This window comes from Biomphalaria glabrata, chromosome 4, assembly GCF_947242115.1.
Source record: "Biomphalaria glabrata chromosome 4, xgBioGlab47.1, whole genome shotgun sequence".
Taxonomy (NCBI): domain Eukaryota; kingdom Metazoa; phylum Mollusca; class Gastropoda; family Planorbidae; genus Biomphalaria; species Biomphalaria glabrata.
In genome coordinates, this window is record NC_074714.1 from 22499127 (window position 1) to 22519208 (window position 20082).

General features: G+C 34.2%; 1 protein-coding gene across 4 annotated transcripts; it reads left to right on the forward strand.

Annotated features, from left to right (window-relative positions):
• Positions 1-1281: 1281 nt before the first annotated feature.
• LOC106067497 (E3 ubiquitin-protein ligase XIAP-like) lies at positions 1282-19498 on the forward strand. 4 transcript variants are annotated; one of them, XM_056027083.1, is made up of 11 exons: positions 1283-1813; positions 5588-6430; positions 6981-7156; positions 9939-9996; positions 11329-11409; positions 12088-12339; positions 15199-15374; positions 15530-15587; positions 16089-16187; positions 18063-18158; positions 18330-19498. In XM_056027083.1, the coding sequence occupies exons 2-11, from the start codon at positions 5659-5661 to the stop codon at positions 18527-18529; spliced, it is 1968 nt and encodes a 655-aa protein (XP_055883058.1). In that variant the 5' UTR covers positions 1283-1813; positions 5588-5658; the 3' UTR covers positions 18530-19498. The 4 variants fall into 4 exon arrangements, with proteins under 4 accessions (XP_055883061.1, XP_055883058.1, XP_055883059.1 ...); XM_056027084.1 differs by lacking the exon at positions 1283-1813 and adding an exon at positions 3053-3189; XM_056027085.1 differs by lacking the exon at positions 1283-1813 and adding an exon at positions 3833-4403.
• Positions 19499-20082: the final 584 nt, after the last annotated feature.

Genomic DNA, 20082 nt, shown 5'->3' on the forward strand with positions numbered 1-20082 from the left:
AACTAAGAACAACTAAGACATTGTCAAGATAGAAATTGAAGCTACAAAATTTACCAGAAAAAACATTGTTTAAATTCTTAGTTTCAACCAGATTTGTTGTTTAACTCTTTCTATCCTAACTGACGATGCCAACGTTGATTTGACCCCATTAAATGAAATAAATTTTGGTTTTATAAACTTTAATGTGTGTTACATAAAAAGAACATGCATTGTTCTATAATTATATACTTAATATAACATTTCATGATTATATACACTAAAGTTATTGAAATTTAATCATAACAGAGTAGTGAAACACAATTGGGTAATATGAATAATTCCATTTGGAAAATAATTACGGAGAGAAAGAGTTAATGCTAATGTCTAAAGTACGAAGTTCAATTTCATTTGTGTTTATGAAAAACATATCACACTAGTTTGCTTCGTCACTTTCGTTCCCTTTATTTTAATGTTTATTTCTACAAATATTTAGATATAGATGTAAATCTTATTCCCCTCTAAATCTACATTTTCAGAGAAACAGAGTGTATGTAAGGAATCATCCCTGGATTAGTCTCATTATCAAATGTGCTTTTACAAAGAATAAAAAGCATATGTATAAAAGCCTCTGTGTGTGTGTGTAGGTAGTTTTGTTGAAAGTGGTGTTGCTTAAAGTTGGTGGTTGGAAATGAGGGTTTTATATCGGAGGATACCTAAAATTATGCGATTTTATTGTAATGCTGGCTGTTCCACTGAATATACAGAGTCTGAAAAGTGTTTTTTGGGGGAAGAGGCATTTAATTTAAAACTAGTGTGCGTATTTTGCGTATGTGGGGTCAGACGAGAAAATTTAGCACGGGTACCTACTCGTCTTTGATACATGTATATATATTTTTTATTTACCACTGACTAAATGATTCATATCTTGTCTATGACAATGAATATTTGTGCAACGTTTTAACTTGATCCGAGAAAGGGTGTGAGTAAAATAACGAGTACAAACCTTTTTACCAGACAAATAGAGTGAGTTGATATAAGAGTTATAAAAAATAATCTTTACATTCTGATTACATCTCTCGGTACATTCATTGAGCATACGCAGCAGGCTGTCCCGTTGGACTAAATCAACTGTAGATCGAAGGGACATAACATTGGATTTACAACTCAGACAATAACTTTGGAGTTTGAGCTATTTTTAGAGATTACTTCTTTTAACACTTAACGTCTAAAATTTAAAACGGTATTAAATTCTGTGATTTTTATGAGTAAGCAATATAAGCAGAAATGGTATATAGATATAGTTGGGTTTTTCTAGTTGCCAGTAGTAGATTTTGTTTTTATTTAAAAGATAAATAACTGAGATCAGCTTTAGAAACTAGCTCTTCATACTATTCGTAGTTAACCTTTGAAGATTTTAAAAAAAATCAAACATAGCTTTTCGAGAACATAATTACTAGTGTTAATATTCGTTTTAACAATTGTTTAATTTAAATCAAAACATCTCTATTCTACATTTTCATTAGTTTTGTCTCAGTTTCTGCCAGTGGTAGCCAATGGTATTAAAATTACAATGAAAGGTATTCTTTCTATTTTTGTGGTTGGTGATTTGTATCTTATATTTGAAGTTAAGATTGTCAAAATTAAAATAAACATTCTTCAATTTGGAGCTTAAGGAAATTTTAGAATGAGTATGACATTTAAAAGACATACAACTGTGCCAGCAGTCTACTTCATAATCAAAAGTGTGCGTGGAGCTGGACAAGTCAAAGTGACCAGAAATCCACATATCTTTAGGATCTCCAGCTCAAACAGCGACCAGCGAGGGAAACCTAAGGTAAGATGTCGTCGTCTGAGTCTTAATGACCACAAACATTAAATAGGACGAGGCTATAGAAACAATAAATAACTATACAATCGTCCATGTTCATAAGCTCTTCACTAGCAGAGAAGTAACCGTGTTGCCTTGAGAAGCCTGAGAAGGCTTTCGCCCACGAGTTCGAATTAAGGTCGTTCAAATTTTTATCTATAAAAACTTTTAAAAGCGATCACAGAGATACCCCTTCTTTCTCCCCACACCCCTTACCAACTGATCCACACAAGTGATGGGATCATAGTGTATTGAGAAAGCTAAAAGCATGAAATTGCGCTAAACAAAAACAATGGGTAAAAAATCACAAATCATATATATTTATTATTGCTAGTCTAGATCTATTATAATTTAATTACATGACTGATCCAAACTAACTGTTACAACTACACTTAATTTACCCTTTGTTTTAAAAAAGTTGTTTTATTTTATTTCTTTTTTATTTTTGGTATTTTTTTACTAATTGTCTGCCAGATTATGAAATAGAAGGTGGTTTAGTTATCTATTGTTAGCTTCAAACTTTAAAGAGGTGAATAAAAAGTGTAAAGGAGTCTAATTCAACATTTACCACCACATCAGTCAAGTAAAGTTTCTTTTCCTTCTTCCATACCAAACAAAAATTAATTACAAATAGTTAATTGGTTGTTTTTTTTATTGATTAACAATGTTACAAAATTTATTAACATCCTAGCTATATGATGTAGAGCTTAGAGCTAGACCAGTTCACTTAGAACCATAGAGCTCTTCTAGTTTGAGATTTGATTTGACTAGAAAAGAATTGGAGCAAAATTAGTACACCTGAGGTCACGATTTTTATATTTTAACATCACACACAAGATACAAAAACACCAACCACAAAAACAGAATGAAAAACTCGTCTGTTTCCTTACGAAACAAGTATCTAATACAATCAAACTTTTAAGATCTAAATTTCACATGATGCAGAGAAAAATGGTATGAACAAATATATCTTTTACAATCTTTTAAAATGTTTTGTTGTGTGTAATGCCCAATTGTTAGGCAAATTTTCTAAAAGATAAAGTTATACTATTAAAGTTATTATTAATACTAATAACATTGAAATTGTTGGCCTTTAAAGTATGTGTAGTAGCTTCTACTTTCAACTGATTTTATTTATTTGTTTCGGAAATTTCCCTTCTTTGGTAATAGCTAATTTGGTCATACTGGATAAATTATTTGTTACACTAGTTGGTGTATGTTTTGGAAAATACTCTTTAACAGTCTGGGAGACAAGGAAGATTTTTATATAGTGCTGTTTCTTATTACAAGGGTCATTTTTTTCCATTAAGGGCTAATTGATAAATACTTTCAATTCATAAAGAGTAAGATATATAAAAATGTAGATGCTCTTTAATTGATTTTTTAATTAACAAATATCGTTGTTTCGATTTTCTCATATAAAAATGAGAACCCCCCTAACTCTCAAGGCCATTTGCTTTTTAATGTTTCATAAAAGAATTGAGTGATGATGTATTGCTAGACATTTTTACAAACCTTATATCAACTCACTCTGTCTGTCTGTCTGTCTGGTCAAAAGATGTGCACGTTATTTCTCACACACCATCTCCGATCAAGCCTGAAATTTCGCACAATTATTTCTTTTACCTGAATACAAGAATCAATTTTAAAAATTTACTAATTAGTTTATTAACTTTGGTAATTAAATATTTTGTTTGATATCTCAAACAAGGGAAAGAGCTTGTACTTGACCGCACTGGTGGCATAAGCTGAATTATTCCCCTTTATAGGTCGTCGTCTTAGTCTTAGTGAACACAAACATGAAATAGTCGTGACTGTAGAAACAATATATAACTATCATGGGCGTAGCCTTGGGGGGGGGGGGTCCTTGAGGTTGAACCGCCTCCCCTCCCCCCCGAAATGAAATTTCGGAGGAATTTTGCGACTGATTTTTTGCTTTGAATTTTTTTAAATTTTAGGTGAGATTTTAATATTAAACCATCACTAGCCCCAACGTAGCCAAGGAGGGTTTTGAGTTTAAAATCCCCTTCCAGGAGGTTTTTGCGATTAAACCACCTTTTATATAAACAAAAACAAAAAACAAAAAAATTCCAAGAGCATAGCTCTTTACAATACAAATCCCTCTTCAATATAAGACTAAAGCATACATCAGTCACCAGATTCTATGAGTGTAGCCAAGAGGCGTTTTGTGAATAAAACCCCCCTCCAAAGGGCTTTAAGTTAAAACCCCATACAGAGGGTTTTGAGTTTAAAACCCCACTCCAGCGAAGTTTGAAGCTAAAAACCACCTCTTCAATATAACAAAAAGCAAATTACGCACTCAAAATTTTATAAGCGTAACCAAGGGGGTATAAATCCCTTATTCTCCAGAGGGCTTTAAGTTTAAAACAACTCCGGATGAAATCCTATGCCGAACTGGGAATCGACCACTTAGTGAAGTTGTGATAGAGCGTCGTATGACAAAAGGAATTACGCTTATCAAGAGTTGCGATGACATGGAGGCCATTACGAGGAAAGCGGAAACAGGGAGAATTGGCGCCACTCATCTAAGTCCTAAGTAAGTAAGAACAGCAGATTAGGTATTTAACAAAAAAGTTTTAATAGTAGAAAATTACAGTAGATACCTCAAAATATGCTTTTTTTGTTTTAAATACCAGAAATAGCGTCTTGCGGCGAGGCGGGGTGTCTAAAGTTTTTTTTTTTCTACTTACTCCAGGAAGAACCTATTCTATGGTACAATAAACTTTCGAAAGAATGAAAAGTCAGAATGTAAAAAAGATTAATTATGTAGACACATACACACACTAATATATGTATAGCGAGGGGAAAAAACCCGCCCCCCCCCCCAACAAAAAAAAAACAACAAAAAACAACGAGGTGTGGGAATCCCCCCTTAAACCAAACCATCCCGAAAAAAAATCCTGGCATTATAACTATACAACCAGAAGCTTCACTAGCAGAGTTGTCCCCGCGTTGGCTTGAGAAGCCTGACAAAGCTTTCTTCCATGAGTTTGAAATAGTTTAAATTGAGGTCATTTCCTCTTTTTCTATATTTTTATAAATGCTTTTTTTTTATTGTTAGTCTAGATCTATTACAAATTTAATTAAATGATCTATCTAGACTAATTAATTCATCTATACTTATTACTTAATATACGCCTTGTTTTTTTAAAGCATTTTTTTTTTAATTTACATGTTTATGTAATGTAATTTAATTTTTAATCGATATTTAAGGTGTTGAAGTGACAATTTTGTTTTTCATTGGTTTGATTGTGTACGTTCATAAAGAAACAAAAATTGAAAAAAAAAAGTATGTCATAACAAAATGAGGATTAAAAAAGAAATAAACAGAAAGTTTGACTGGTCGTGTGTGCCATCATGATGGTCCAGAGTTCAAACCTTACCCTTTCCATCCCCTGCTGTTAAGCAGAGCGTAGTCTACGTCCTATCTACAGGAACAATCAACACACGAACAAGTAAAACAAAAAATGTAATAATAAATTTACATTATTATTATGTGTGTAAATAAATTCTTTATTGCAAATACAATTAGTGGCATATCAAGGGTGGGGTCAGAGGGTTCAAAATTTGAGAATCCCCTGGGTCCCCACTAGAGGGGCTCCCCAAATGATTGTCACTTTCACGTACTCTTGCTATTCACTTTTTATCGCAAATTTAACTATTTAAAAATTAAGAAGTTGTAATTAAAAGTTAAATACATATTTGTGTTGGTTATTACAGAAGTCGTTTTAAAGTTATAAACTAATCAAGCAATAAAGGTGCACAAAGAGTGCAAGTATTACATTTGGACGATGGGCTGTCCTGCTCATATAGAGTACATGGAAGAAATACAAAGACTTCGAACCTTTGCTCTCTTTCCCAGAGCATCTTTCATTCAGGTGTCTCCAATACTGCTTGCTGAGGATGGCTTTGTCTTTACTGGAACTCGAAACACTACCCGCTGTGTCTACTGCGAGCTGGTCAAGAGCGACTGGACGTCTGCTGATGATATCCATGAAGTTCACGCGTGCATGTCACCACGTTGTCCAATGGTAACGAAGATAGGTTGTAACAACAAAACAGTACAACCAGAGGACCAATCCAGCTTTAGCTTCGTCTCTGATGGTCATGAAAATATTGGGACTTGTCGCGATGATGAAGCCCAGAAAAATCGATCCAACCATAATGCTGAGACACAAATCATCCACGCTCAACGTGACCATGACCAAACAATCTGTGAACCTAAACATCTTGATGTCCACGATGACAGTGGCAGACATCCTGACGACTCTTCGCATGCACATGCAAGAATCACGAATATTTCGTCAGAAATACAAAAGCCCAAAGAAAAACATTTCAATGCATCAAGTTTAGAGAAAGATGAAGCTGTGTTTATTAAAACGACACCCTCTAAAAATCCTCCAAGGGAAATAATTGAAGTCGAAACCAATCAGGTTTTGTCACGAAAAGCAAAAAGGGTTGACTATGCAGTTGAGGAGAGGCGTCTGGAAAGTTTTACTGAATGGCCTGAAAGTCATCATTTAGAGCCTACTAGCCTTGCCAAGTGTGGTTTATTTTATGCTGGTAAGTACATCTCTAAATTTCTTTGTCTTAGAAGATAGGTTTCGAAAAAAAAAGTATTTTAAAGTTTGAAAGTAAACATGTAAACAATTATTGTAATATTAGAATTTCTGTCTCACACTGCGGTTTTTGATCCAAATGATCGTATTTAGAACTAGATTCAATAACCTGCTAAAAGTCTTTTTTATTAGATTGCATATTTAACAATTGTTAAGTTTATTAAACAGATCTACAACAACTTGGGCTTAGGGCTTGGAGCCGAAAAGCCCAGGAGAGATCTGAATGTGTTGAATCAGGCCAGAGCCCTCCATAGGCTGTAGCGCCACTGATGTATGGATATAGCGTGTCCAGATGATAACATGATCGCTTACAACGAACCCATTTTTGTATTATATTTTTATTATACAGTTTTCTTTCTTTTAAAAATTACATATAGTATCAAATTAAAAATTGAAAAAATGTAATTTATTCTATCTAAGAAAAGAAATTCCACTAATGTTTCTTTAGATTAACATTATGTTACAATCCAAAAGTAATGAGATGACATTTGCAGGTTATGGTGATTGTGTTCGGTGTTTTTTCTGTGGAGGCGGTTTAAGAAATTGGAAAGTTGAAGATAACATTTGGATAGAGCATGCCAGGTGGTTCCCCAAGTGTAAATATGTGATCGACACAGTAGGACAACCATTTATCGATATGGTTTCGGATCTGAATAGCAAATATGACCAAGTAAGATTTGACTATTACATACTGTTTGTACCTGTGTTACATTGACATCATATAACACTAATACACGTTTTAGTCAATCACATGCTTTTAAGAGATGCGATGACAGATTTGGAAAACCGGGGTTTTGGATTTTGAGAATGTGGCCCGAGTCCACCGAACTCTAATGGGTTTCTTAGAGTTGGCCTAGTAGAGACGGTCGGTGATTGTACTGGCAACGTGAAACACTGGTTAACTCTGAGTTGCAGAAACAAAGAACTTTTACATCATATGCCCCTAGGATCACTAGGTCTGAATGGGGTACCTTTACCGAGTTACCTACATAGTTACAAAGCTCATATCAACTCTGTCCAGAACAATTTTTGTAAGCATTCTTTCTCCCACATCCATTCTCGGATCATGTTTAAACTTTAAACAAGTATTTGTTGTACCAAACAAAACATAGCAAAAATAACTAATTATTTATTAACTATTGGTAATTCATTATGTTGTTTGGTTTCGAAAAAGAGAGATGCGGAGTTCTTTCTCTTATCACGTTATGTACAGTTATTTCTTCCACTTCCCATTCTCTGATCAAATTGAACTTTCGCACGATTATCGGATCAAGTCAAAATTACGAACAATTATTAAAAGTCGGTTACAAGACATGATTCAATACAATAATAATAAATTAGTTAATCAATTATTGGTAATTAATTAATTTTGATTTATATAGAAAAAAGAAGATATGTAACAGTAATTTTGTGGTTCTTCCCTAGATAAGCTGTGAAAAGTAATCAATGCACAAGAAAATTATGTTTCCTGGAAATGAGAAAAATAATAATGTAGAATTAATCATTACTTAGAAAATCAGCATCACAAACTCAAGAGGAACCATTTTATTCATTGTTTAAAAAAGTGAATGCAGGTGATTCATTCACATCAGTCAGATTTATGCCAAATGTAGTTTTTTAATGATTCAATAATTCTAAAAAAAACATTAAAACGGCCTAACTTCATTTTTTACTGTGTGGTCAGTTTGCTAGATGTTTTTACACTCTGTCTGATAGAAAGATAGATTGTACACCTGATTTTTGTAACACCCATCCTTGGATCAAACTGATTTTTCGCACAATTGTTTCTTTTACTTGACAACACAAGAATCAACTTTAAAAATAACCGATTAATTAATTAACTATTGGTAATTATTGGTATCTCTAACAAGGGAAATAAATTGTACTTGAAGGAAGTGATGTTATAAGCTGAATTATTCCTCTTTCTAAGTTGCCATTTTAAAGTAAGTTTGAAACAAACAATAGATAACTATTCAATCTTCTATTATTCATGTTTACCTCACTAACAGAGTGGTTAGTATGTCGGCTTGATGAAGCTAGAGCCACAAGTTCGAACAAAGGTTGATCCCCTCCATTAGTTATAAATGGTTTCATAAACGACTCCGGAAAAATTCACATAGATATCCCTTTTTTTCCTCATCCACCTCCCCCCATTTGATCAACTGGTCGAGATAAGTCATAAGATCATAGCGTAGTGAGAAAGCTAAAAGCATGAAATAGCACCAAACCAAAACAACTGGTAAAAATATTTCTAATCGCAGAGACTAGTTATTGTTGTAACTAGATCTATTACAAATGTAATCACGTGACTGATCCAAACAAATTGTATAAGCAAGAACGTTTCCATCATCTTTTAAAATAATGCTATCTAATAGTAGAAATGTGTTCAAAAGGGTGACACGTCAAAATAGCGCGGACAAAATAGCGCCGACAAAATAGCGCGGACAAAACAGCGCCGACATAATAGCGCCGACAAAATAGCGCAACATTTCCAGACAAAATAGCGCAAGACAAAATAGCGCGGACTTAGATATGGTGTGTATAAAAGTACCGATTATTAGTAATTTAATGTCCTATGTTCGACTCTTCAAGAAACTGCTGGAAACTGAGTGTGATGTTAGATTTTGAGAAGACAAGTCAAAATGCATTAAGCACACAGTGTTCCCTGCGACCAGACATGCCGGTTGTCTATTCCATCTTGTACGACTATTGGGAGGACAACTATATTGGTCACCAGAGACGAAACCGCAGAGTGACTCCAAGGACAATCTACCACGAACAAACAATTCAGTGTAGGGATTGCACCATGCATTGCAGCTGTCTATTGACGGTCATCACCTTAATGTGTTCAAAGTAATCTCTCACTTCCTCAGAGAACAGGAGAACACAGAAAACAAGATTCTGAGGAATAATGCTGGAGAACGAAGTAAAGCTGCAAGCAAGACAAAGTACCTCCAACTTAACAGACGACTTGAAAATATAATGCCAACGTATGGAAACAAGCCAGTGATGGAATTTCTACGTGACATTTCCTATAATTTAACTTTGTGAAAGTTTGTGTGTGTGTGTAAATTTGACAAGTATCTTTGCGTGTTTTCGAACTACACTTTTATAATGTAAATAAATGCTATATTTTGAAATTATTCAGTTTACCTTATTATGATTTTTGCTTATTTATGTTTTAAGATATCTAAATGACGGAAAAATTATAACATTAAAACAAAAAAATATTGGCTCTATTCATATTTTACGATATCTAAAGTATTTTTTCAAAATGACTAAAATATATTTTTTTCTGCGCTATTTTGTTCGCGCTATTTTGTCGGCGCTATTTTGATGGGGTACCGTTAAAAAGGGTTACAAAATGGATATTTATATTAATGTCTGTGTCTGTAGGCATACTTTTCAAAATCTCTAAGTACTTTCAATAATTAATATTATTATTGCTATAGATTGATCTGAACATGGTTCTTCAAAATCTGAGCCAAGATTATTGTGAACATTTCCCAGGTAGGCATTAAAACTACGCTATACAAACAACCGATATAATAAACTAAATACTGCATTCATATTTATCGACAAAAAATATCTTCGCCTTCACTATTGTTGTTATATACTCTACCCAAGTCAGAAAAAACATTGTTATAATTTTAGTTCCGATAAGAAAATCTAAAGTGCTGCTTAAAATATACATAAATGTAAGCAATCCATTTTGGAAAGTATATAACATATATCCGACTAGGGTATCAATTAAATTGATTAATAGAAGAATATTTTACAGATCGGAATGAAGACTACAGTTATAGTGGTTTAAATAATAATACTTATACATAGAAGGAATGCTACATAGAAGTAGTTATCTAGTTCTCTACAGACCTCAGTTGTTAGATATTTCTTGGTATTTACATTCTAATCCTTGTCAGAAATCATTTTGTCACTCATGTTTTGTTACAGTCTACTTCTTTCCAACTTTAGTTCTAACAAATAATTTTAACTGTGGAGATGTCACAATTGTGACAAACTGACTTTTTGACAAATGTTTACAGTAACTCTAATGGAAGGAGAGCTATATAAAAATCTATATGAAAGTGATACATAAAAGCGGTGAGAAAGAATATCAGTTATTGTGAGAATTAATGGAGCCGTAATAGGAATTATGTAACATTCAAAGATTTGTATCCGTTTTTGAAGGTGTTTGATTATAACAGTAAACTGCTGGCAGACAACTAAACTGCTTTATAAAACATGAAATAAGTTGAATAAGTTCTTTGCAAAGAAAACTTAATAGAACTTGTATTACAATAAATACACATTCAACTAGAGAGCAAATAAACTTATTTTTAAACAAATCTAACAATAAAAACATGTCCTTCTTGTCGCCTTGCCTACTTGACACAGCTTACGACAGCCCTGCTTATCTTGCATCATACTACAAAACTAAAATTAAATTGATGCTGTCTCTGCAACTAACAATAAGTTCTCCCTTCTATATCACCTAGGAAATACACACACACAGTCCATAACAATATGTCTCATACTCCATAACAATATGTCTTATACTCCATAACAAGATGTCTTATTTGAAATGGACGTTACCATTTTCTCTGTGTGTGGGCACAATAACACTTTTGTGAGAGTTATGTGTGCATAGAGCTGACCTAGGACCTAGGATGAGCCTACAATAACTAAACTGCTTTTGTCTATAGAAACGATTTTGTTTTATCACCATTGAGAGATAACGCGATGAATTTAAAAAAAGAAAACAAATTGTATTCATTAAATAATCATTACTATAAAATGAAATTTTGCATAAATTATAAATCTTATTTATCTTTTCAAAAGTTCTAAGCGAATTGTGGGATACGTTGTATGACAAGAAACAGACTTCAGCTTCTTACCATGACAATATTTCCACTGAAGAAAGTAGGTATATAATTATTGACCTTTATATACAGTTTTGGATATTACAATAATATAATAATAATGTTACGATTCTCTCTAAGCCCTTGACAAAACAATGTGGCTAAGTCAAGAACCAGACAACTTGGACTCTAATATAATGAGACACTTTAATGAGTGTAATATATAATGAAGAGAAAACAAATACTTTACAAATGGGCAGAGGTCAATGGCTGAAAATAACAGCTCTACACAACTTGTACTTGAATCTCGTTCTCGCCTTAACCTTCTTGGTCCTCTCTGAGTCCGACTGACTTGACCCAAACTTTTTTTTAAAAAAAGGCACACAGTTTATAGTCAGTTCAACGCAACAAATAGATGTACCCTGTGCTTCCCAACTATGTTCATGTCACTGGCTATCAAACAATGATGTGACATAGCTATCCCAAAAAGACAACCATTGTCATACTTTCGTCTCCCATACGGGATATGTGCCCTGCCCAGCGTAACTGTCAGGCCATAATTATTATTACAATAATATACATCTACTACAAATTGGTATATTACTTTGTTTTTCACTTCTAGATTTTTTATATTCTTTCTTTGCTCAAAATTTTTCTTTCATCGTGAGACTCCTCACCAATGTATTTATTTTTCAAATATCCGAATGTCTCATTAAATATCTATTTACTGTTTGGAAAGGTAGCACGAAGAAAGCACCGTTCAAGATGAAGTCACAAAATAGTGAAGATCAGAATACTTCTTTTACGGTCCAATTGACTTCTAAAGTTCGTAAAAAATTAGAAGATAGCTCCTACCTAGGTGTCATCATGGACAAACCCAAAACGAAGGAACTAGCTTCCTGGTCTGCTAGATTTAGTAGATTTGACAAGTGGCCCAAAGAGCACCATCTCAGGCCGCATGTTTTGTGTGATGCCGGATTCTACTACGCTGGTCAGTCAAGCACATTTTATCTTTTAGTTTATTTTTTTTCAATTACAAATCAATGCTGAAAAATTATCTAAAATCGCTCGTCTGACATAGTGTACATATCCTGTAAATGTCATGCCGTAATGTGTAACATATCTCTTTATCAATAATAGGCTACTAGTTTGTAACCAGTTTGTCATTGAGTTAACAGCGATGCCTGGTCATGCGGTTGGCATGATAGACTGATTATCTCGACGGTCCCGGGTTCATACCCTGCTCGCAGCCATCCCTTTGAAACATTATTACTTTTGACAATCAAAATAAAATATAAAAATAAAATCACGTCTTGAATATTCCTTCCGAATAGGCGGATCCGACATTGATCCGACTGGGCCGCCTCTGAGTTTGTGTGATAATCTTGTAATCTTGTTCTATTCTTATTTAATGCGTCTCCCTTTTTTGAATGTCAATGAAATATATATATATGAAATATTGACAATTTCATACATTTTGCTAATATTATTTGGTGGATTAGAGGATGAAATGACCAGGGAATGAAATGACTAGGGCGAAATGACCAGGAATGAAATGACTAGGATGAAATAAGTGGGGATGAAATAAACGGTGACAAAATGACCGATAACCCGTTTCCATAACCACTAAGGGCGAATTATACTTTTGATTATAAAAAAAAATCTATTAAAATAAAGATAACGATAAAACAGAATTGTAAAAAAATAATATTGAAAAATTTGCATTTAAAAAAAAAACACCCTATAACACCAAATAGCAATATGTTTACTTTCTTAAGCAAAAAGAAAAGTTACTACTGGATGGATACCATGGGCGTAGCCAGGATTTTTTTTTTCGGGGAGGGTTTTGGGAGGGGACTGAAAAACATTATATATATATATATATATATATATATATATATATATATATATATATATATATATATATATATATGTCTGTGTGTGTGTGTGTGTGTGTGTGTACATAATTAATCTTTATTACATTCTGACCCTTTCGGAAGACGTTTATTGTTCATTGTAGACTCTCCGCCCTTGCTAGCAAGGGGGTCTGGGTGAGTTCGCAGCGCTCCCCCAGCGCGGGGCGAGGCCCGCCGCCGAGCACTATTTCTGGTATAGAAAGCCAACAAAATGCATATTCTGAGGTATCTACAGTGCATTATCTTGCTATTAAAAAGTTTTATTTCAAAAATCTAATGTCCTATTCTTACTGACTTAGACCCTCTCTCGCCGTTCGGCGCATTTTCCGGCAAGCTGTTTCCGCAACTCTTATTTTGCGTAATTCATTTTGTGTGAGAACATGTCCCGCAAAACCTCTGTCACAACCTTACTAAGGATTCGACTCACAGTTCGGCATATGATTTCTTTGATTTAGACCCGATCTCTATGACTGACTCCTAAAATCTGTCTTAGCCATCTTTGTTGAGACACATTTAATGATTTTCAATTTCGGCAGAAGACTACTCACACTTTATTAATGGAGCCCAAGCCACTAGTAGAAATTTGTAACCTTTCTTGACTACGCTCTTGGAATTACATGCCTGTATTTCGCTTTAGATTTTATATCGAAAAGGAAAGTTTTTTCGTCAAATCATCTGTTGAGGGGTTTTAAACTAAGAAATCTCTGGAGTTTTTTTGTTTTGTTTTTAATTCTAAACCCCATTTAGCTACGATCATAGAATTTGGTGACTGTAGTTTGCTTTAAAATAACATTGAAGAGAGAGGTTTTCAACTCTAAACGCTCTGTAGGAGAATTTTTAACTCAAAACCATCTGGAGGGGTTTTAAACTTTAAAGAAAAAGCCATCTGGAGGAGGGAAATTTAAACTCAAAACCCCTTTGGCTACGCTCATAGATTTTATAGTGTGTAATTTGTTTTTTTTTATATATTGAATAGGTACTTTTTAGCTTCAAACCCCTAATAGAGGGGGGGGGGTTAAACTCAAAACCCTTTGGCTACGCTCATAGAATTTTGAGTGTGTAATTTGCTTTTTTTATATTGAAGATGGGGTTTATCGTAAATTTTGGAGGGGGTTTTTAAATCAAAATCTTCCTCAACTCTGCTGTTGGAATTAGGGGATTGTTATTTGCATTTTTTTTTTGTTTTGTTTTATAGAAGAGGGGGATTTAACTGCAAAAACCTCTGGTAGGGGGTTTAAAATTCAAACCCCCTTGTATGGGGTTTTAAACTCAAAGCCCCCTGGTAGAGGGATTTGTATCTCAAAACCCCCTGATAGGGTTTTTTTAAAATCTCAAAACCCCCTGGTAGGTGGTTTTAAACTCAAAACCCCCTTGGGTTTTAAACTCAAAACCCCCTGGTAGAGGGATTTTAACTCAAAACTGCGTCGGATGTGCTGTGGTAAGTGATGATTTAGTATTAAAATCTCACCTAACATAAACAAAATGAAAGCAAAAATCAGTCACTTAATTCCGTTCCCCCCCCCAGGGGGGATTTCATTTCTTGGGGGGGGGGTTGAACCTCAAGGAACCCCCCCACCCCCCTGGCTACGCCCATGATGGATACGTTAATATGAACAAACAAAATGTTCAATTCAGAATATAAATTAAACATCTAATTAGACGACTTTCATAACTTGTAGGTCTCATTAATAAAAACTTGAAATAAGTCTACATGACTGTTTTAGTTGTCTTTAAGCTTAGATTAGGAAAACAAATCTACTTTTCACGTATGGGCAGTCAGTTATATAAATACTCTAAAAGTGTTCAAGTAAATAACACTCAAGAATACCTGAACATAGAGAGAAAACTATGTCAGCTGTATTAGCTTAGAAAATAAAAATGTTATTGAGTAAGCTAATTGTCTGTTCTCCAGTACTTTTGATATCATCTTGCAGGCTATGGAGATTGCTGTCGATGTTTTTATTGCGGAGGTGGTCTACGGAATTGGGAACTTGAAGATGACGTCTGGGTGGAACACGCTCGATGCTTCCCAAAGTGTGGCTACATGAGACAGAAAGCTGGAGATACTTTTATAAGCTGTGTACAAAGATTAAACCAAACCAAAGAGAAAGTAATTTCAGTAAACTCATTTGGTGCATTCAACGATTCAGACAGTGTGTTTTAAAAGTTCAATAAGAAGCTGTAGAATAAATAAAAGTTATTGGAACTATTTTTATTTATTTTCAAAACACTTGACCTTCAATAACAGTTTATTTGTTTTCTTAGATTACACTGGCGGATGTAATGAATGATATAGGTGAATCGAATCTGATCTTTCACAGAGGTAATCACTTTATTAATAATTAACGATTACAATTTATCTCCATATAATTTGCATTCTCTAGTATTTATCTTTTGTATCTGCATTCTCAAAGTTTAATTAAATTTTATTTTAATAAGTTAACTAAAAAGAATTTTCAAAAACATAGTTTGAAAATAATGTTTATATTGAAGTACATTCTGTCTCCAATCGATCTAGTTGGAAATATTTCAGAGAAGATACTAATATACTCAGTGCTTTTTCTTTTTTTTTTGTAAAAACAATAGGTGCCGGTACTCATTGATTAGGTGCCGGTACTCAGTGATGGATTGCCTATCATTTAACTAATAATAGATTAAAAATAAACGTTAAAATACAAGAAAAGTAATATTTCCCCCCACACTGAAAAAGGTACCGATACGCGTACCGGTACGTACCATCACAAAAAAAAGCCCTGACTATATCAATTCTTCTTTACCTAGATAAGTATTGCTATAAGAATAAATGTTTTTTATACACACCAAGATGTCATGTTCAAGAGTGATCCGTCCGTACTTTCGATTGTTGAACAAGGCTTCAATAAAGAAATGGTTTTAGATGTGGCCAAAGAATTGTATGAAAAAAGTAAGTTCTTTTTAAATTATGCAAGATTTTAATATAGTTGTGTCTATAAAATAAAAGTAATCCCTTTTTTTTTAAAGTGTGATACGAAATAGGGTAAATAGCCTAAACATTTCGATTTTTAGTTTCAACCAAATTTAGATAGATCAACCATTTCTGGACATAAAAATATAATTTTCATGATTGGTAAATAAATAAATATTTCTAACTACAGGATTAGAATTTGAACCTTGTTGAAGATTTTTCATTATTATTATTTGTACTGTTACAAATGAACAGTGACAAGTAGAGGTCAATGTGTGACCCCAGCGAGATGACACAGCAGCCAGTGTTCTCTGGAATCTATGCGTATAAACAAAGACAGGATGTGACGTGCCCTCACGTGTTATTCCAGAGGACGAACTGATCTACGAAGGGGGGCAGTGTTACAAATGAACGTGTGACCTCGGCGAGATGACACTGCAGCAGGTGTTCTCTGGAATCGACATGTATAAACAACGACAGGATGTGATGTTTCCTCCCGTGTTGTTCCAGAGGATACTAGAAGTGTTTTTGCAACAATGGACAAGCTATTAGGGACTCTATATAAGCCAGAGAGTTAATGTGAAAGTCAGTCGTGAATGAGTCGTGAGTGAGTCGTGACAGTCGATACAGACAATGTAAGACGTGTGCGGCTCTAGTGGAAGTGAAATGTGTACGACTCGATGCAAGTTAACTAGGGTAGAGTTAACTGGAGTGGACTACTGTCGTTAAAGTCTATACAGCGAACTACAGTGGACTTGAGCCGTTACAGTCGATACAGTCGATGTAAGACGTGTACGGCTCTGATTCGGTAGACTTGAGTACAACTTGGTTCAGCTTTGGGAGACCTGGAGCGACACTGGGAAGTGTGTCGTTGGTCTGTTCTGTGGAATACGGCTCGATGCAAATTGAGAAGAGATGAATTGCAACGAAGTGAAGAGATGAATTGCAACGAAGTATAGCTAACTGTAAACTGACAGATATTGTACAGTCTTCTACGCTACATGTTACAGTAACGAATTGTTAGAGTTAATAGTCATTAAAGTTATATGAAACTGAAAGTTTAGTCGTCAAGTTCTTTGCTGTGTTTTTATTTGTGTGCCAACTAATACATCTAGCCAGAAGATTCAGAAATACGTAACAGTACAAAGCTTAAATCAGCTCACTTTGTCTGGTAAAAAGTTTGTACATGTTATTTCTTCGACCCCCCATACTCGAATCAAGCTCAAACTTTGAACAATATTTCTTTTACCTCCTTGTTTAAAGAAGTAATAAAAAAACAACAATAAGTTCATTAACAATTGTAGTTATTTTGATTGGCATCTCGAACAAGGGAAAACATTTTACTGGGCTAAACTGATAGTATAAGCTGAACTAGTCCCCTTTATAGGATAGTAAGTTTGAAACAAAACAATAGATTCAATCCCCTATGACGTTCACTTGCAGAATTCGAATTCTAGACGTCACCCTTCCTTTTTTTTTCAATGAATGTTTATAAATAGCGACAACGGTAAATATCATCCAGATATCTCTTTCTTCCTTTCTTCGTAAAATGATTGTTGTTGTTTTTTTTAAGTATTTTATATTTATTGCATGTATTTTTCCTTTGTAGTAGCATTTATGTTGCGGTTAACGACGTTCTCATGCCTTTTTTTTTTTGCTTGCCTCTTGTCGTCTTTATATGTCAACAACAGAAACGGATGCTCTGCCACACTATTCATATTTGATAACGGATTATTCATTACAGTTGTTTTCCACCATTTTAGTAATTGATCTCTAGTTTATTTTACGTTTCTAGAGACCATCTTTTCCTTTTGTAACTCCTTGTAATTGATCTAAAGTTTATATTATTCCCAGATATTACAGTAACTTCAGAGTCTCTTCTCAAAAGTCTCACAGAACTAGGTCAAGTCATACACGAAGCTGACACTAGAACATTAACTTCATCAATAGGTAATTAATAAAATATATTACTGTTGTGTTAATTAATTTTACATAATTAAGGAAATGATCATAATTTATTCATTGATTAATTCATACTATTTATGTATGCATTTTTCATTATAGAATTGCTTAAACTAAATTGTTAAAAATTTGATACTAACATTAAAAGTTCGTTTGCAGACAACTCCGAGACAATAAGAAAAGAGAACCAGGAATTAAGAGAACAGTCGCTGTGCAAGATCTGCTTGGACGAGAAAATGGAGATTGTCTTCACATCGTGCGGTCATCTGGTCTGCTGCACTGAGTGTGCTTCGGCCCTAGACAAATGTCCAATATGTCGAAAAGCTGTCACGGGAAAAGTCAGAGTTCATATGAGTTGACACTAAATGTTGAACATGTTTGTACAAGAAGGATGAAAGTAAATCACCTTCACCTGTCCATTAGACTGTTGGGTAGACTGTTGGGGCACCACATATGATCAGTGGAACGTCTTTCTTCATTTTGTCATTGTCGTTTGCCAGTAACAATGTTTCTTCCTTAGAGAGGCCCGGCCATTGTTATATGTTCTCTTTCTCTGGTTCTACAGTCGCTTCCTTTGTCTGCCTCTCTTTTTCTGGTTCTCCAGTCGCTTCCCTTATCTGCCTCTCTTTTTCTAGTTCTCCAGTCGCTTCCCTTATCTGCCTCTCTTTTTCTGGTTCTCCAGTCGCTTCCCTTATCTGCCTCTCTTTTTCTGGTTCTCCAGTCGCTTTCCTTATCTGCCTCTCTTTTTCTGGTTCTCCAGTCGCTTCCCTTATCTGCCTCTCTTTTCTGGTTCTCCAGTCGCTTCCCTTATCTGCCTCTCTTTTTCTGGTTCTCCTCTCTTTTCCTTTGTCTGCCTCTCTTTTTCTGGTTCTCCTCTCACTTCCTTTGTCTTCTCTCCTTCTCTCGTTTTAGTACCTGCTTAAAAGTCTTTGCCAGCCCTATGGAGAGACCTATAACATTTTATGGACAAATAAAACCGTGTGTACAGCATTCTTTAGGAACAACTTCTAAAAAACAGATTTGGAGGAATGAAGTAGGATAAAACTGAGAGGCGGAAATGTTTTTGAGTGAACTGAGAAAGAAAATATGAAATTCTAAACTAGCTGGCGGAAAACTTAGAATAAAGAGTAAATATTGTGAGAAAAAGACTTTTAAGAAATCGTCTGTATCTAGACAATATGGAGAATGAAATTAACTCTTGTACTAAACACTATTATTTGTAAGCTGTACCTGTATATCTTTTGTACTGGTGAGCTTAAATTACTTTGTAATTTTAAATTTCATTTAGGTGAATTATATAATGAATAATAAATGGTTCATGTTTGCCATTGTTGCTTTTTGCTAATTTTTTTTTATTTTTTTTTTTACATCTTTATCGTTTTGAATTAATAGTTTAAAAATAAACACATACACACACACACACTCGTAATTTAAATGCTTAAATGCAAAAGAATCGCTTTGCGTCAGGGCTCCTAACCGAAACCGCTAAGATAGTTTTCAACACTATCTCAGACCTCCTAGCTTTCAAAATTATGAGGGGCACTTGCGTAATTTGTTTGCCAAGGTTTGCGAAAAACTGTTTTGAATCTTGGGTTTGTTTACAATGTTGACATGAGAAAAGATCGAAAGCATTTAGATCTAGATCTAATTTAAGAACTACACTTTGCGCAGATATTTTTTTACTTTGACACATGAAAATACGAAAGATAGTCTATTGATTTCATTACGTAATAAAATTAACCTTCAATTTTGTGTTTCAAAAACATTTTTACATAAATTCGTTCCAAAAGCATTTTTACATAAATTCGTTCCAAAAGCATTTTTACATAAATTCGTTCCATATATCTGCGAATTCAGAACGTCCTGAATTATTTATAATACCATTCATTCAACAAATCGAGTAAACCCGTTT